Source organism: Eschrichtius robustus, chromosome 4, assembly GCF_028021215.1.
Source record: "Eschrichtius robustus isolate mEscRob2 chromosome 4, mEscRob2.pri, whole genome shotgun sequence".
Lineage (NCBI taxonomy): Eukaryota > Metazoa > Chordata > Mammalia > Artiodactyla > Eschrichtiidae > Eschrichtius > Eschrichtius robustus.
Genome location: NC_090827.1, coordinates 67,928,943 through 67,946,353, shown reverse-complemented (window position 1 = coordinate 67,946,353; position 17,411 = coordinate 67,928,943). Strand labels below are relative to the sequence as shown.

The following is a 17,411-nucleotide window of genomic DNA, read 5'->3' as shown; positions in this document are numbered from 1 at the left end:
TCTGAACAAAATTAACACTATACTAACAATTATATAGAAAGAAAAAGAAAGGATGAAGTTGTTAGAATGACTGGAAATAGCCCATTCCTGATAAAAAGATTATGTTTTTATAAAGGAGTCAATTGTGCTTTATGCAGAAATCACATACAGAATTGAGTAATTTCCCTAAAAATGCCTAGTTATAAGGACAACTACAACATCAGATTTACCCTCACAGTTACACTCTGTCAAACCTTGTCTGAATAACTTCTGAATGGAAATAGGAGGAACACAAAACTAAATTCAGAGAGATTCAAAGAGAATATGACATATTTTCTCAGACTTTTAAAAAATTAATTTCAACCCAATATGTCAGCCATCTTCTCAGGAAGGGCAATTTAAGATATTTATGAAATAAATCATTTTTGATATGTGAAAAAATGAAGAGTACAAAATAGATTTATAGGTTCTCATAGATGGATGTTAGCCATCCATCTTCCTGTATAGGGCTGGTGAAAGATGAAAGAAAGACAGTAATGCAGAGGTTGGTGAGTGAGGGGAAGGATAAGGAAAGAATGGAGAAAGGAAGAGCATAAGAAAGATAAAAGACAGATTAAGAGAATATATATACCTTTATGTTGGCACTGGCTATATCTGATTAAGACAATTTGTTTTTCATTTGGCTTATCTTCATGTTTTAATATCTTAACAATCTACTTGTATTACTTTATTTATATTATACCTCTAAGTGTAACCATAATATTTACAACCAAAAAGAAATATCAACTTAATGAAAAAAGAGAAAGCACATTGAGATGAGGATGTTAACATATAAATTATTATGCATTAGAACAATTAATGCTACTTGTCTTATTTCCACAGAAAGAATGTTCTAAGTAAAGGACCAATTAAAACATCTGGTATACTCATCAATTAGAAAAAAAATTTAAGTTTTGGTTATTTGGGTTGTTATAACCAGATTTGTTATAGTATTAAATTACTTAATTAAATTGAAATTAACCTTCAAAGTCATATGAAATATTACTAGTGTGCATAATCTTCTAATTAATTGCATATATACACTGTGTAATAAAGTTTTAAACATTCAAATTGTTTAACAATACTTTTTCTTTAAATGGAGGATTGAAAATATTATTTGTTTTTGTCACAAGGTGGTTAGATAATTTTTTTTTACTTTTCTTTTTTATATATTTTCTTTTTTATTATAAAAATCCATGTGTGTTTTATTTTATTTTATTTTTTTATTTTATATTGGAGTATAGTTGATTAACAATGTTGTGTTAGTTTCAGGTGTACAGCAAAGTGATTCAGTTATACATATACATGTAACTATTCTTTTTAAAATTCTTTTCCCATTTAGGTTATTACAGACTATTGAGCAGAGTTGGTTCAATAATGATGTTGGGTAGTTTTAGCTTGAAAATTTTAAAAATATTTAAATATTAAAGTCATTATATAATAAAAACATTCTATCAAAGTCTAGAATGTTTTCAATATAATAGTCATGCAATACAGTTAATGTTTTCTATGTAATACAATGATTTTATGTCACAATATTTTACTAATGTTTTCATTTTCCATTTGATAATATGGATGTGCTTTTAATTAAGTATGAGATAATGGAATACTTTTTATATAATCTATGTATTAAGATTGTTAGTACTATAAATATATTAATAGGCATATTGTTAAAAAATGGCTTACCTAATTTTCAACCCAAAGAAGTTATTTTTAATGTACACCATAAAATAATTTACTAATAAAAAAACAATGGTTGATTATAAAAATCTTCCAATGGAGCACCTTTTCTGAAAGTTCTCAATAGAGAAAAATTCAAGAATTAAAAGAAAACCTTTGAATGATGAATAATCTGATAATCTGAGACATTTTAAATTTCAATGGAATTTAAAGGAATTTCTTATAATATTTTAATTCCCTAATGTAGTAAATTAAACACATAAGAAATTGGTCACAGTGTTTGATTCAACACTGTCATTGACACATGAACTTTTATTTCCTATTCAATATAAACAAGATAAGGGCAAATTAGCAGCAAATCTTTGTTTTTTTCTTAGCTCTTCTTCTTTTTTTTTTTAAGATAAACCAATTCTAAAAATGTGTTGGTTGCTTCAATCTAAAACTCTCCTGAATGCTGAAGAAACTTCACATTTCTTTAGGGAGAAATATTCAGAGAGGAAAATTAATATATTTGTTGTTCAGTCATTAAAATCTCCTCCCAGTTTGCTTGCTTTTCCCAGTCAAAGCTAATTTGAAGTCTCCTCACTCCCCTTCACACACACCCCTCTTTTCTTAACATCAACTATGTCCAGAGAATTTACAACCATATGATATTTAAGATGATGTCTATTCAAGTAGTTTAAGTTGTAGGGAAAATTTCATAAAGGCTTACCCCATTTTTTGGAAAAGCAATCCATCCCAAGTCCCCCATGACAGTCCGTGAATCCAACAAATTCACTAAAAGAGAAAGAAAACAAAACTGAGTCAAATATACAAAAATACATCACTATTTTCATAGAGTTATTAAAAGCACATATTACATCCATAACTGAAAGTAGATTGAGCATTCATTATGATGAATACAAGAGTTATAATTTGAAGAAAACATTATTAGGATGCAAGAGAACAAGTGATTTTGAATAATTATTTGGAGAAAAATTACAGCAAAAGTATATAAACAAGTTATTACCCTAAGTGCTTTTTTTTTTTTTGTCAAACAGGAATAAAGGAAAAGAATTAAAAAGAAAAGGGGAAAAATGAAAGGTCCACAGAAAACCATGAGGACCATGTCCATTTTTTAAAGATGCTGGTTATTGGGATTAAGCTGCAGCTGTAAAGTTGGGGCTAAATATACTCTATTTTCTTCTGGAAAGCTGTTATAAAGGCAATGAACAAATAATTAACATTAAACAACAATAAACTATTCCCAAGTTTGTAAGATTTTTTTGTGATATTAACCAAAATCCGTAAACCAAATTGCAAATTTAGTTAAGAAATAAACCTATACACTCTTAACCAAGCCTAGGAAATGCAGCAGCTCTTAAGGTTGTTGCAATAGCTAAGTGCTCATTGAATTCCCAAAGATACTTTCTATTTATATATAACTATAGTCCAAAATGTGTTTTTTTACAAAACTGTTAGCTACATTTTGAAAGGCAGAACTCAATTAGGCTTGGGTATCCTAACATGTTTGTAATTCCCAAGATGGAAGTCCAAACATCATCATTGCAAAAGGAAGCAATGGAAGAGTATCCACATGCACATGCACCAACATTCGCACACTCACAAACTTGCACATACTCACACACAGATACATAGACACTCAGGGAGTTTATATTTCAACAGGTTCACCTACTGTCCTTCTGAAATTAAAGTAGTTTAAAAGTGTGCTAGGCAGAGAGGCTGCCTAAAATCATACTAAGTTCACAGACACCCCCAAACACACCACTGGACGCGGTCCTGCCCACCAGAAAGACAAAATCCAGCCTCATTCACCAGAACACAGGCACCAGTCCCCTCCACCAGGAAGCCTACACAACCCACTGAACCAACCTTACCCACTGGGGGCAGACAACAAAATCAACAGCCTGCAACAAGAACCTGCAGCCTGAGAAAAGGAGACCCCAAACACAATAAGTTAAGCAAAATAAGACAGAGAAATATACAGCAGATGAAGGAGCAAGGTAAAATCCCACCAGACCAAACAAATGAAAAGGAAATAGGCAGTCTGCCTGAAAAAGAATTCAGAGTAATGATAGTAAAGATGATCCAAAATCTTGGAAACAGAATGAAGAAAATATAAGAAACGTTTAACAAGGACCTAGAAGAACTAAAGAGCAAACAAATAATGATAAACAACACAATAAATGAAATTAAAAATTCTCTAGAAAGAATCAATGGCAGAATAACTGAGGCAAAAGGACAGATAAGTGACCCAGAAGATAAAATAGTGGAAATAACTACCAGAGGGCAGAATAAAGAAAAAAGAATGAAAATAATTGAGGACAGTCTCAGAGACCTCAGCGACAATATTAAATGCACCAACATTTGAACTAAAGGGGTCCCAGAAGAAGAAGAGAAAGAGAAAGGGACTGAAAAATATTTGAAGAGATTATAGTTGAAAACTTCCCTAATACGGGAAAGGAAATAGTCAATCAAGTCCAGGAAGTGCAGAGAGTCCCATACAGGAGAAATCCAAGGAGAAACATACCAAGACACATATTAATCAAACTATCAAAAATTAAATACAATAAGAAATATTAAAAGCAGCAAGGGAAAAGCAAGAAATAACATACAAGGGAATCCACATAAGGTTAACAGCTGATCTTTCAGCAGAAACTCTGCAAGCCAGAAGGGACTGGCAGGACATATGTAAAGTGATGAAAGGGAAAAACCTACAACCAAGATTACTCTATCCAGCAAGGATCTCATTCAGATTTGCCGGAGAAGTTAAAAACTTTACAGACAAGCAAAAGTTAAGAGAATTCAGCACCACCAAACCAGCTTTACAGCAAATACTAAAGGAACTTCTCTATGCAGGAAACACAAGAGAAGGAAAAGACCTACAATAACAAACCCAAAACAATTAAGAAAATGGTAATAGGAACATACATATCGATAATTACCTTAAATGTAAATGGATTAAATGCTCCAACCAAAAGACATAGACTGGCTGAATGGATACAAAAACATGACCCGTATATATGCTGTCTACATGAGACCCACTTCAGACCTAGGGACACAAACAGACTGAAAGTGGGGGGATAAAAAAAGGTATTCTATGCAAATGGAAATCAAAAGAAAGCTGGAGTAGCAATTCTCATAACAGACAAAATAGACTTTAAATAAAGACTATTACAAGACACAAAGAAGGACCCTACATAATGATCAATGGATCAATCCAATTAAGAAAATATAACAATTGTAAATATTTATGCACCCAACATAAGAGCACCTCAATGCATAAGGCAAGTGCTAACAGCCATAAAAGGGGACATCGACAGTAACACAATCATAGTAGGGGACTTTAACACTACAGTTTCACCAATGGACACATCAACCAAAATGAAAATAAATAAGGAAACACAATATTTAAATGATACATTAAACAAGATGGACTTAATTGATATTTATAGGACATTCCATCCAAAAACAAAATAATACACTTTCTTCTCAAGTGCTCATGGAACATTCTCCAGGATAGATCATATCTTGGGTCACAGATCAAGCCTTGGTAAATTTAAGAAAATTAAAATCATATCAAGTATCTTTTCCGACCACAACGCTATGAGACTAGATATCAATTACAGGAAAAAGTATGTAAAAATACAAACACATGGAGGCTAAACAGTATGCTACTAAGTAACCAAGAGATCACTCAAGGAATCAAAGAGGAACTCAAAACATACCTAGGAACAAATGACAATGAAAACAAAATGGCCCAAAATCTATGGGATGCAGCAAAAGCAGTTGTAAGAGGGAAGTTTACAGCAATACAATCCTACCTCAAGAAACAAGAAAAATCTCAAATAAACAACCTAACCTTATACCTAAAGAAATTAGAGAAAGAAGAAAAAAAAAAAAAAAAACCCGAAGTTAGCAGAAGGAAAGAAATCATAAAGAAATAGATCAGAAATAAATGAAAAAGAAATGCAGGAAATAATAGCAAAGATCAATACAACTAAAAGCTGGTTCTTTGAGAAGATAAACAAAATTGATAAACCATTAGCCAGACTCATCCAGAAAAAAAAGAAGACTCAAATCAACAGAATTAGAAATGAAAAAGAAGTAACAACTGACACTGCAGAAATACAAAGGATCATGAGACATTACTATAAGCAACTATATGCCAATAAAATGGAAAACCTGGAAGAAATGGACAAATTCTTAGAAAAGCACAGCTTTCCGAAACTGAACCAGGAAGAAATAGAAAATATAAACAGACCAATCACAAGCACTGAAATTGAAACTGTGATTAGAAATCTTCCAACAAACAAAAGCCCAGGACCAGATGGATTCACAGGCGAATTCTATCAAACATTTAGAGAAGAGCTAACACCTATCACATGGCCATCATCAAAAAATCTACAAATTATAAATGCTGGAGAGGGTGTGGAGAAAAGGGAACACTATTGCACTCTTGGTGGGAGTGTAAATTGATACAGCCACTATGGAGAACAATATGGAGGTTCCTTAAAAAATGAAAAAGAGAACTACCATATGACCCAGCAATCCCATTACTGGGCATATAACCTGAGAAAACCATAATTCAAAAAGAGTCATGTACTACAATGTTCATTGCAGCTCTATTTACAATAGCCAGGACATGGAAGCAACCTAAGTATCCACTGACAGATGAATGGATAAAGAAAATGTGGCACATATATATGATGGAATATTGCTCAGCCATAAAAAGAAATGAAATTGAGTTATTTGTAGTGAGGTGCATGGACCTAGATTCTGTCATACAGAGTGAAGTAAGTCAGAAAGAGAAAAACAAATACCCAGTGCTAACACATATATATGGAATCTAAAAAAAAAATGGTTGTGAAGAACCTAGGGGCAGGACAGGAATAAAGACACAGATGTAGAGAATGTACTTGAGGGCACAGGAAGGGGGAAGGTAAGCTGGGACGAAGTGAGAGAGTGACATGGACATATATACACTACCAAATGTAAAATCAATAGCTAGTTGGAAGCAGCTGCATAGCACAGGGAGATAAGCTCAGTGCTTTGTGTCCACCTAGAGGGGTGGGATAGGGAGGGTGGGAGGGAGATGCAAGAGGAAGGAGATATGGGGATATATGTATACGTAGAGCTGATTCACTCTGTTATAAAACAGAAGCTAACACACCATTGTAAAGCAATTATACTCCAATAAAGATGTTAAAAAAAAAAGGTGCTATGTAGTCAAAATGCTTTAGACCTAGATCATAGACCATTATCTTTCAAATATATTATACCTAAACCAAATGGATCTACCTGGCGTGCTGTGCAGCTGAACCACTTTGAATGAGCATGGTATTTGGACCCAAAAGGGAAATGACTGGGTTAACCCTCGTCAGAGGTACTGAAGCTTTCTCAAACTACGTTCAAGAGTCAGTATCTTGAAATGCCCGCAATTCTAAAAAGATGGTTGGATTTGCAAATATAAGCCTAGGGTACTAAAGGTTTAACATTAGATAGGCTGAGAAATGTGTAAAGCTTCTACAAGAGAACGTAATCTAAAATTATCATGATCTAGGAAATCAGGATCACAACTGAAATAGAAATTTTCGGCATGCTATGGAAATGATGTGCATTTAACCCTTATTATCCATCATTTTATTTCATATCACATATGCAAACATACATATCTTACACACTAAGGTAACAGTCTATATTAAAATTATTAATATGAAAATAAATCAAAAACTTTAAAATCTTAAAAAACACAGATATATACTCAATACTGTAACCTACCCATAAACTTGTCTATTTTCCTCATTAAGTTCTGAGCTCTTTAACTATAAAAATGCATGCCTATAGAATGTTTGTATCAACTCTAGCCTACATACACCATGTTGGCTTTAGGGAATAAAACAATAAATGATATGTGGGATTATTATTTTTTAAAGGAAACTGACCTGACTCAAAAACCATTGTTTTAAAACAGCAAAAACCAAAAACAAACAGACCGAAACTATTTCACTACCCACTACCCTTGCAAATCCTCGAGTCAGTCCACTAAATTTAATTTTTCAGGTAGATCCGTACTCTTTTCTTTTTACGCTACTGTTGGCTCTTCTGGTTTCTATGGGAATAAGGCTACATTAAACTTAAATGTCCTTGTCCTCATTTTAGTTTTTCTGGGGCACTAGGTCTGTGTCTAGACATGACGAAATATCCGGGGAGTGCAGAACCTAAATCCTTCTGTTTATTCATCTTTATGATTCATTTTACTCACCTTTGACATTGAGCAGCAGCATATCTGTGTGGACTAGATAAAGTAGAGTAAATGAGCAAACTAAAGGCCTTCTGCTACGATGGCAGTCAAATTGAACTTAATCCTGTGGTGGCAAAGTGATGTGCATAGGAATTCTAGGAATTCATAACTAGCCTGCCATGAGAAACACAGCATTCCTTGTAGACTTCTTAATAACATGTGCATCTTGAAATATTCATTATTATCAACAGAATTCCAGATGTCTTTCTAAAATTTAATTGTCCTCATTTGAATTAACTTTAATTAAAATTACTATTTTTACTCTTCTTGGCTTAGAAAATGTGTAAGTGTGAAAGCAAATGAAAATACTAGCTTCACTATTTTTACAATTTATTGGGAGTTTTCCATATTGGAATACATTACTGAACACATGGAAATAACTACAATAGGAATGTATATCATCTTTCTTTTGATGATCTTGTCAAAAGATTTTCTTCAGGTAAACAGATTAGGAGTTTTATAGGAAATACATGCATGTCACTTTTCCATACTGCCTAAAATTGCTTTCCTCCTAGAAGACGATTTCATAACATTCACAGTGCAAAGCAGATATTTACATATACCATTACTGAATTGGAAATTGAGGGAAAAAAGAGAAAAATTAGGTGTCTTAGGTAATTACCTGCAGATTACTACTTTATAATTTTGTTCATGTAATGCAATGTAAATTGGGATTTGATGCCTCAGGAAAAATAACTATCTAAAATTATATCTACATAAAATTAGATATACAGATAGGTACAGATAAGAGTAAGAGAGCTTTCTTATACCTCCAAGTCTTGCACATGCTGCTTTAGCTCTCTCAAATACCCTTCTCCCGTTGTGAACTGCTAACTCTTCATTTGTACTTCAAAACATATTTCAGAAACTGTCTTCCCCAGGAAACCATCTCTGATTCTCCTTTTCCTAAATGTGGGTAAGGTAGTATTACTGAATATTTTATTAACACCCAATTCTTATATCCAAAACACGGAATACATAGAATTGTATTGTTCCCCTAAAAGAACACTGTTTGACTCATGCCTATGAACCTAGCCTGCATTCAGAACAGCTGAATAGCTGTTTGTCTTATGAATGAATCATTTGGTCAGTAGACAGATCAGGAGGGTGTGGCTGAATCAACACACACCAGTAGTTCTCCACATGGGCATCTGATAATGTCTGGAGACATTTTTGATCATCAAAACTGGGAAGTAGGGGAGTATCTGCTACTGGCATCTCCTGGGAAGAAGCCAGGCATGCAACTGACTAAACATTCTTCAGTGAACAGCAAAACTTCTTCCACCGCACAGGAAACAATTATGTGGCTCAAATTTCACCAGTGCCAAATCTCAGAAACCCTGGTATACACCTATGATGCTTCTAGAAAATCTCTACTTCCACAATTCCTTGCACAATGCATCAGTAGCATGATCATCATTAATAGAAGTTAACACATTTGGAAGCATTCCTTATGAACGAAAATACTACTCCTATTTAAGGAAACGAAAGTAACAAAAATTGACATCTTACTTAGAGAAAACAGAGTATTCTGAATACCCAACACCTATAAATTATTTTTAGTAACCAATGTAACTATTATTACAAGTGTAGTCATTTATGCTCTAATAATTTCTCCACATTCATGATGGTATGCATGAAAAAGCTTTATGCCACTGATATTATCAATGCTTCCATTCCCCCCATTACTTAAGCTACTAACATAAAAACCAGTTTAGACATAGCATATATATAAATGTGAATTTTCAGAATTTCCTTGCCTAATTTCATTACTGAATTTATTAAAAGGCGGTTTGGCAGTAATGCAGCACAGTCACTAAGTATCTTCTGTGCTACAATTACAGTAATAAATTGTTCTGAACAGTATATATGCTTGTTGTAAATTGCAATGAATACACAATGAGTATTGATCTTCATTGTACAACTTAATTAAAATTTGTCCGGGAGAAGCCACTAATGAATATAATTAGAGGGAATGTTTGATACCACAGTTACTCTGAAAGACATTAATTAGATATCAGAAATTTTATGGAAAATGTTTTTATTCTATTATTTATATTTTAAAATAAAGCCACACCATTAAACTGAGAGACAGCCTTCAAGGTCACTTTCCCTCAGCCATTCTATAATTACAATGAAGATGGGCATATTGGTTGGTAATCTAATCATTAATTTAGAAGACTGATTCTCCAGGAGAAATAACTCTGTAGAGGTCAGTGAGTATTTAGCCTATTGCAAATTCCTAAAGTTAACATAGGAAAAACAACGACTCACAAATACAGGAACTTTTTAATAAGTAAAAATCAGTTAACTGCCTAACCAAATAATAGATTATAATAGAAACTAATTCAAACTAATCTTATAATAGAAACTAATTCAAACTAATCTTAAGTATGTCTTAATTTTATTACTACATACTAATAAATTTAATGCTTTCTTGAACAGAGAAAAGCTTTTAAAAATTTTACCTTCAGAAAAGCCAGAGAGTTGCTAACTCATTCTTTTTGTTGGGATTCAAGAAGGACAAAGGGAGGGCAGAACGAGTAAAATGGAATATGCACAAAAAGACTCCTAAGCCTTCAACTTCACACATTCTAAAAATTAAAGAGTAATTGGAGTTAATTATTCAAATATGCTCTTTAATGGTTATAACTTTCAAATATTTGTAACTTGCTGTGTATCCCTCTGACTCCATTGCTTCCTCCTTAACATCTTGCTAATATTAGGCAAAAAAATGTTATTGGATTTTCCAGGAAAATGATGCACTGGGATGAATGTGTTTTGAGACTTTGAAGAGTCAAAAGACAGCTGAAGGCACATGGTCCCACCACCATCAGTGGGTAATGCCTTGAAAGAATGTGTGATCCTTGATGACATGAAGGTAAAGGAGACCCAAAAGGCATATTCGTAATTTTACATTGTTTCTGTTTTTCCTATGATCTTCACATTAACACACAAACACAATTATAATGGTAGTCGGACCTCCACCACAGTGTGAAGAGAGAATACTTTGGATTAGTAGCAGATAGGATGGCATTCTCTCTCTCTAAAGGAATTGAACCAAAGTCCCATTGAATACAGTCGAGTTTTGATGTTTGCCTGCTTATTGATTTCCATTTAACAATACCAGAAAAGCTACTGGATTCAATTACAGCACACGTTTAACTAATCTGTGGGACTAAACCCCAGATATACAGCTGTCCAGCCTCTCTCCATAGTCTCATTCAGCACGGATGTGATTTCTTGCTTCTGGGCTAAATTTTATAATGAGACAACTGCTGCAGGGAACAAAGAACAGTTGGCAACAGGAGTGCAGAGAAAGAAGACATGTGTTTCCCATTGGAAAACTAAATTTGTAAATTTGGTAAGAATTATGTTTTAGGTTTAGGGGTGTTACATAGATTTCTGTCGTCTTTGCTTGAAAGCAAGAATCTATAACCAACTGTATTTCGAAAATGAATGGGAGAGTATTCATTTCTTTTGTAATTCTGATCAACATAACTGTACAACCTTTTTTAGAAAAAAAAAAAAGGAAGAATATTAGGAAAGAAACTTATTCAGTGTTTACTATGTGTCAGGTACTCTACCAGGCAATTTATGTATATTCTTTCATTTAATGATCCCAGCAAACCTAGAGGATCAACACAACACTGACAGTTTGCAGTATCATTCAGAGTCCCAGCAGGGAAATCAAGGAAGGAAAAAAACATGAGGCAATACCTGAAGCCTTCATGACAGACCACAAGCCTTGATTATGGTTTTTCCCATAACCAAGTCCCGCACTTAAGAGCCTAGAATCATCAAATACCTTGACTACAGCAACCTATCTCCCCAGGGCATCCAAAGGCCAAGAAGTAAACCCTAATCATGAATGAATCTACTTTATTTGTACATGAACCATGGCTGTCAAACATTGCCTGTGGAAAATCTCACCAATCTAAAAGATTGGTTCTAAAAATTGTGATAATCATGTAGCTGAGTTCTTAATTTTCCTTATGTTTTGGTAGCATATGATCATGACCCCCATGGACACTCTCTCTCATCTTTCATCTTCAGTGACAATGCATTTCTGTGGTTTTCTTTAACCTCTCTGGCTATGTGTTTCCATTATAATCTACTCTTCCTCTACCAACCCTTCAAACGTTGGCTTTGATCAATACTCTATTTTTGTAGACTGTCTTCACTTATCACTCTATACTAACGATTCTTGACTAGGACTTAAAATGGGAATAAGAAAAAAGAATCTTTGGAAAGAACAAATGTCTTAGCACCAGTCCATACATACTGAATCAGACTATTTAGGATGGAGAATGGCTAGGATATTTAATTTTTGTTTGTTAGTTGATTGGTTTTAGAGGTGATATTAGCACATACCCCCTATGTAAGAACCCCTGCAGAGGAGCTCATGAACTTCCGAGTCTTCAGTTGTAATGTAAATATTAATAACCCCCCAAATCCATATATTTTGTCCATCTCTCTCTCCTGAAATTCCAATCAACTTATAAAACTGTCTGCTATTTACTAACACATTCATGACTTGCAGTCATTTCAAATTCAACCTGTAGCAGAGTGAACAAAGTATCTTCCTTGTACAAAAAAATCCTCCTCCTATGTTCCCTATCTCAGTGAATGCAATGTCATAGAACCAGTTGTTCCATCCAGAAATCTGGGAGTCACCTTTGTCTTCCTTCACCTTTACCCCCTACATTGAATCAGTAACCAAATCCCAGCAGTTCTAACTCTATTCTGTATATAACTCTCTGAAATGCTTTCTCTGTTTCATTCCACAGCAAAATCAGTCCAGTCAAATCTGTGCCATAATTTTTAACTTGAAAAATCTCCTAACTGGTTTCTCAGTAGAGAGGCATGATCCCTGAAAATGTCTACAACACACTGCATCCAGAAAGACCTTTCTAAGCCACCAATGTGGTCATGTCACCTCCCTACTTCAAACCTGGTAGTTGCGTCTTGTTTTTAATATAAGTTCTTCCAGAAAAATTGGTCTCTATTTTCTTCTCCAGTTTCATTCAGGCTTTTCCCTCCTTCTTTTTCCGCAATTTAGCAATGCTGAACTTATCTCAGTTTCAATTATGTGGCCTTAACTATTGTTTCAGTTCTGTCCAACGAGCTGTGAAGGTGATCTGCAAAGGAAAGGAGTTTTTATGAAGAAAACAGTAGAAAAGGAAACTCCTGGTTGCCTTGAAAGTTGCTGGGTATGAGTATATTTCCTGGAACTGATACAGCCATCTAGAGCAAATAAGGAGAATCAGCAGGAGAGCAAAGTTTATAGATTAGGGTTGGCAGAGTGAAGGGATGAGAAGTATCTGCTTCCAAATTATATCACAGAGTTGCTAATCCACCTAAATTTGAAACTTGCCTCTCTTGGGACTTCTTGTTATATGGGAAATAATCAGATTTGTTGCTTAATCCAGTGGGAAGTGATTTGCTGTTATTTGCAGAGGAAGGCATCCTAACAGATACAACTGCTAAGTGGCAGAATTTGAAGGCAGACTTTAGTCTCTCTTATGCCAGAAGTCTGTTCTTCTTCTATCATGTCTCAATACTTCACATTTAAAGATATTTGACTTAAAGAATTCCAATGACATTTCAAACTGAGTTACTTACACCATCATATTAGTTATCTTTGAAGTGATAAGTGATATCAAAGATAGATGATTTTTGTTGTCTCTTTCAATCTTATTACTCTCATTGTTGACTATGAGCAATAACCACTGCCTTTAATTGTTTCAAAATACATTCACCTCTGCTCATTTTGTTCTTTTTGTCTCTTTTTTTTCATTTTCTTACAAAATATTTTTCATCATCATAAACAAAGAAGTTTTAGCCACTGCTCTTTGAAGAGTAAGCAGTAGCATAGTCATATTATGAAGCATACAATTCTGAAGGAAGCAAAAATCAATCAGAAATGTATGCTAAAGATTTTGAATTGTTAATATACTCTAAAATTATAAACTCATGGAGATGGCAAAGAGGGATTGAGAATTCGTATCCACTGGTTAGTCTATACAGAGTGTTTAGGCAAAGGTAACTCTGAAATCCACTTAGTGAAATTACGACTAATGAGCAGTCTGCTCCTCACAGGACACACTGCATGAAAAGAGCAAAAACATAGGGTTTTCATGGCTACCTTGTCAGGTGTGGTAGCCAAACTTGTCTAGTTTTACATATTGTTTTTATTCTAAAAAGAAAAGTCAAAATTAGATGACATAATGGGCTTGAAAATTGTCATATTACAGAATATGCTCACTCAATTCCTGTTCACCACTCTACAATGTATGTAGATAGTATATGAAGCTCTTCCTTGCAAAACAGTGCAAATCCTCAACATTTGAAATAAATGTGCATATTCACAATTCACTTTGAGAATAGTTCACTGCACGGAGAATATTCATCAGTCCTATGGTTCTGGTTTGCTACTGTGTGAGCTCGTGGAAGTGATTTTACTTTGAGGGCCTCAATTCTCATATTTGTAATATCAGTGATTAAGACTAATAAAATTATGTGTATCTGTAGTTAATACACATTATATCACTTGATCTTAACAATGATCCTTTGGTGTGTTATTTTCCCCACTTTACAGATAAGGAAATTGAGGTTGAGAAAAGCTAAACACGACAGTGGTCTAAGGTCATGGAGCTGATAAGCAAAAAACCAGAATCTAAATCCAAGTCTATCTAACTCCAAAGCTCTTTCTCTTGCTTCTATATCACACTTGCCCCAATATCAGACTTACTGAATCCAAAGGTTCCCTCCTTTGAAACTCTTAATTTCTACATATCAAGGAGTTTTACTAAATCAATGAATTTTGAATAACATGTTACAGAAGCCAGCATCTCCCATAATGATCTAGTAGTACTCTATATAAAATGGAAATCCTCAGATCTATTAATCTAAACAGAGCAGATACTAGTTTTTCCTGGAGAAATCAAAATTTAGTATCAAATTTCCAACAGCAAGTTACAAGATCTCAGAAAGCAAAAGGGTAACTCATTTTTTAATTTTATTATTCATTATGCTTTAATAAGCATGCTAACTGGGGCAAAACAACGTATAAGTTTGTCAAAATATACTTTGTCCTTAGATGTCAAAAAGCACATCAAAATAGAATGGGAAATGTATGCATAGCTGATTCTTCGTTTGGAATGAATCTACCCCAGTCCCTAATTACCCCTAATGTTTGATTGAAATATACCAAACTGCAAAACAACCTACATAATAATTAGCTTTCCAGCCTTCAGGTTAGGATAAAATGATGATTAGATCTGAACATGCACTAAAACAGACAGAAACTTGCACAAATTCGCAGTCTCTATTTTAAGGTGATGTCATTTCCAAAAAAAGCACAAACAACTGTGTGGCCCAGTAGCCCTTATTGTGAAATGAGAAGTGACCCAAATTTCTGCTAGCAACTTCAGTCATTATCCCATGTCAGTCTTGTGGCTTAATTAAAACTGAATTCTGATGTAAACCCTACAGAATGGCTTTGTTATCTAAAATGGAAAAAATATATATATATTACAAGAAATCCTTGGATAACAATTTGTCATCAAAAGCTAGTCAAAATATAAAGCAATACTGACAGAAGTATAAATAAATATTGTGTCCAATAATTTTAGGTGGCCGAACATAAACATTTTAGTACCCAGCTCTAATTATCCATTTCAAAATAGCTAGCAAGATTCATGACAGCAGCAAAGTAATTTTTAAGTCATTTTTTAGAAATACAATAAATTATGTATCTTTATAAGGTATAAGATTGATGATCTAGTAGCAATCATTTTTGCCTAGTTAACCTGGTACCTAAAATATATTTTTGGTCAAAGTATAACCCCACTAGTTGGCTACTTCTCCTTTTACAATGTGTATAAAGGAAAAGAAAAACAAAGAAAATAAAGTAAAATAAAACAAGATAAAAAAAAATAAAAGTATTTTCTCTTTTCAGTGGTATTGTATCAGATGCTATTTTATGCCCATTAATTACTAACATCCTTTCTCCTTCCTTCATATCAGAATCTCACTTGTGTTTAGAGGGGCAATGAGCCCAGCACCAGACAATGGCTCATAACTGGCCTTACCAAATAATGATCATTATGTTTCTATAATCTTAGCCTCCACTGAACTGGGGGCCCTTGTTACATAGGTCTGAAATCTCCTTGTCAGCTTCTGGGAAAGTTTTGTTGTCCTAGCTGAAGGAATGGTGCAGCTGACATGATTCTTGGCTCTTCTCTTTCCCTTCTTCTTGTTCTGAACTGGATGTGATGCTTGGAGATGCATCAGCCTTCTTGCAACCATGAGGCAATAGACTTGAAAGTAAGGCCAAAAAAGTCACAGTGATTCCTATCCTGACATCATTAAGCCACTGAACCCAAACCACCAGACATCTACCCTGAAACTTCTTTCTCAAACATTTTTTTAACCCCTCTACATTGCAAGTCACTGTTGGACAGTTTTTCTATTATCTTCAACCTAATAAATTATATGTAATACAAATAGTATATAAAAAGGAGAAAGTCTAGCTCACTGCTTTAACTTCTATTAAAGTTCTATGGACACCTGCAGTGAACGAGCGTTCATTCGTTCAACAAATGTTTATTAAGCATCTACTTAAGTACCAAGAATTGTTCTAGGCCTTGGGGATGCATTAGTGCATAAAATAGGAAGTATCCTGCTGATTGTTCAGCCTTCCAATTGCTTAGCTCTAAGAGTAGACACTTGCTTGAATTTACATTACCTGTGAAATAATCCTTCTGTATCCCCCAAGTCAGACTCTTAGGGTATAATTATCTGAACTAACATTTGACACTCAGGGATCTATGTGAACACATTCAAAATGAAGATAATATTGTTTAGGAATATAAAGGGGAAATATTAATCAAAGCATACACTTTGAGGATCAGTTCTGATATCAATGGTCTATCACTGACTACATATCAAACCATAGTTAGAATAATTTTGGATTTTGACATTTGTTTTTACAATTCTCTAACATTTTGTATGTCCTTATTGTACATAGTGTTATCTGATAATAATATACATTACCTTTAGCCTTAGCACATTTTCATATTTGCCTTTTTGAGATTAATAATAGAAAACATTTATATAGCTTTTTCTAATATAGAATATATATATAGCTTTTTCTAATATAGAATATATATTCTAAAAGTACAGATTCTCAGGTTCTAAACTTACAGATTTCCAAAGGACTTGCTTTAATGAATTTTGACTCAGTGAGTATAGGAGGCTCCAGGCATGGTATATTTAACCATGTTTTGAGGTTGGCTCTGATGAGTGCCTCTGGGTTAGGAACCACTGGTTCAAAGTAAACTTTACTAGATATTATAATTTATTTTTTAGCTAGATTGTTACAAAGCTACAAGTCAGGAGCATA

At 33.9% G+C, this 17,411-nt stretch overlaps 1 protein-coding gene across 5 annotated transcripts in view; it reads right to left on the bottom strand.

Moving 5' to 3' along the window:
* Positions 1-17,411, bottom strand: part of EPHA5 (EPH receptor A5) — a 313,241-nt gene that overhangs the window by 280,834 nt on the left and 14,996 nt on the right. For all 5 annotated transcript variants that reach the window (XR_011073840.1, XM_068542188.1, XM_068542190.1 and 2 more), the window contains one exon: positions 2,411-2,475. Coding sequence is in view for 4 of the 5 variants with exons in the window: in XM_068542188.1 (XP_068398289.1) it covers positions 2,411-2,475 (65 nt within the window). In the remaining variant the exon portion in view is untranslated. The remainder of the gene's footprint in view (positions 1-2,410; positions 2,476-17,411) is intronic.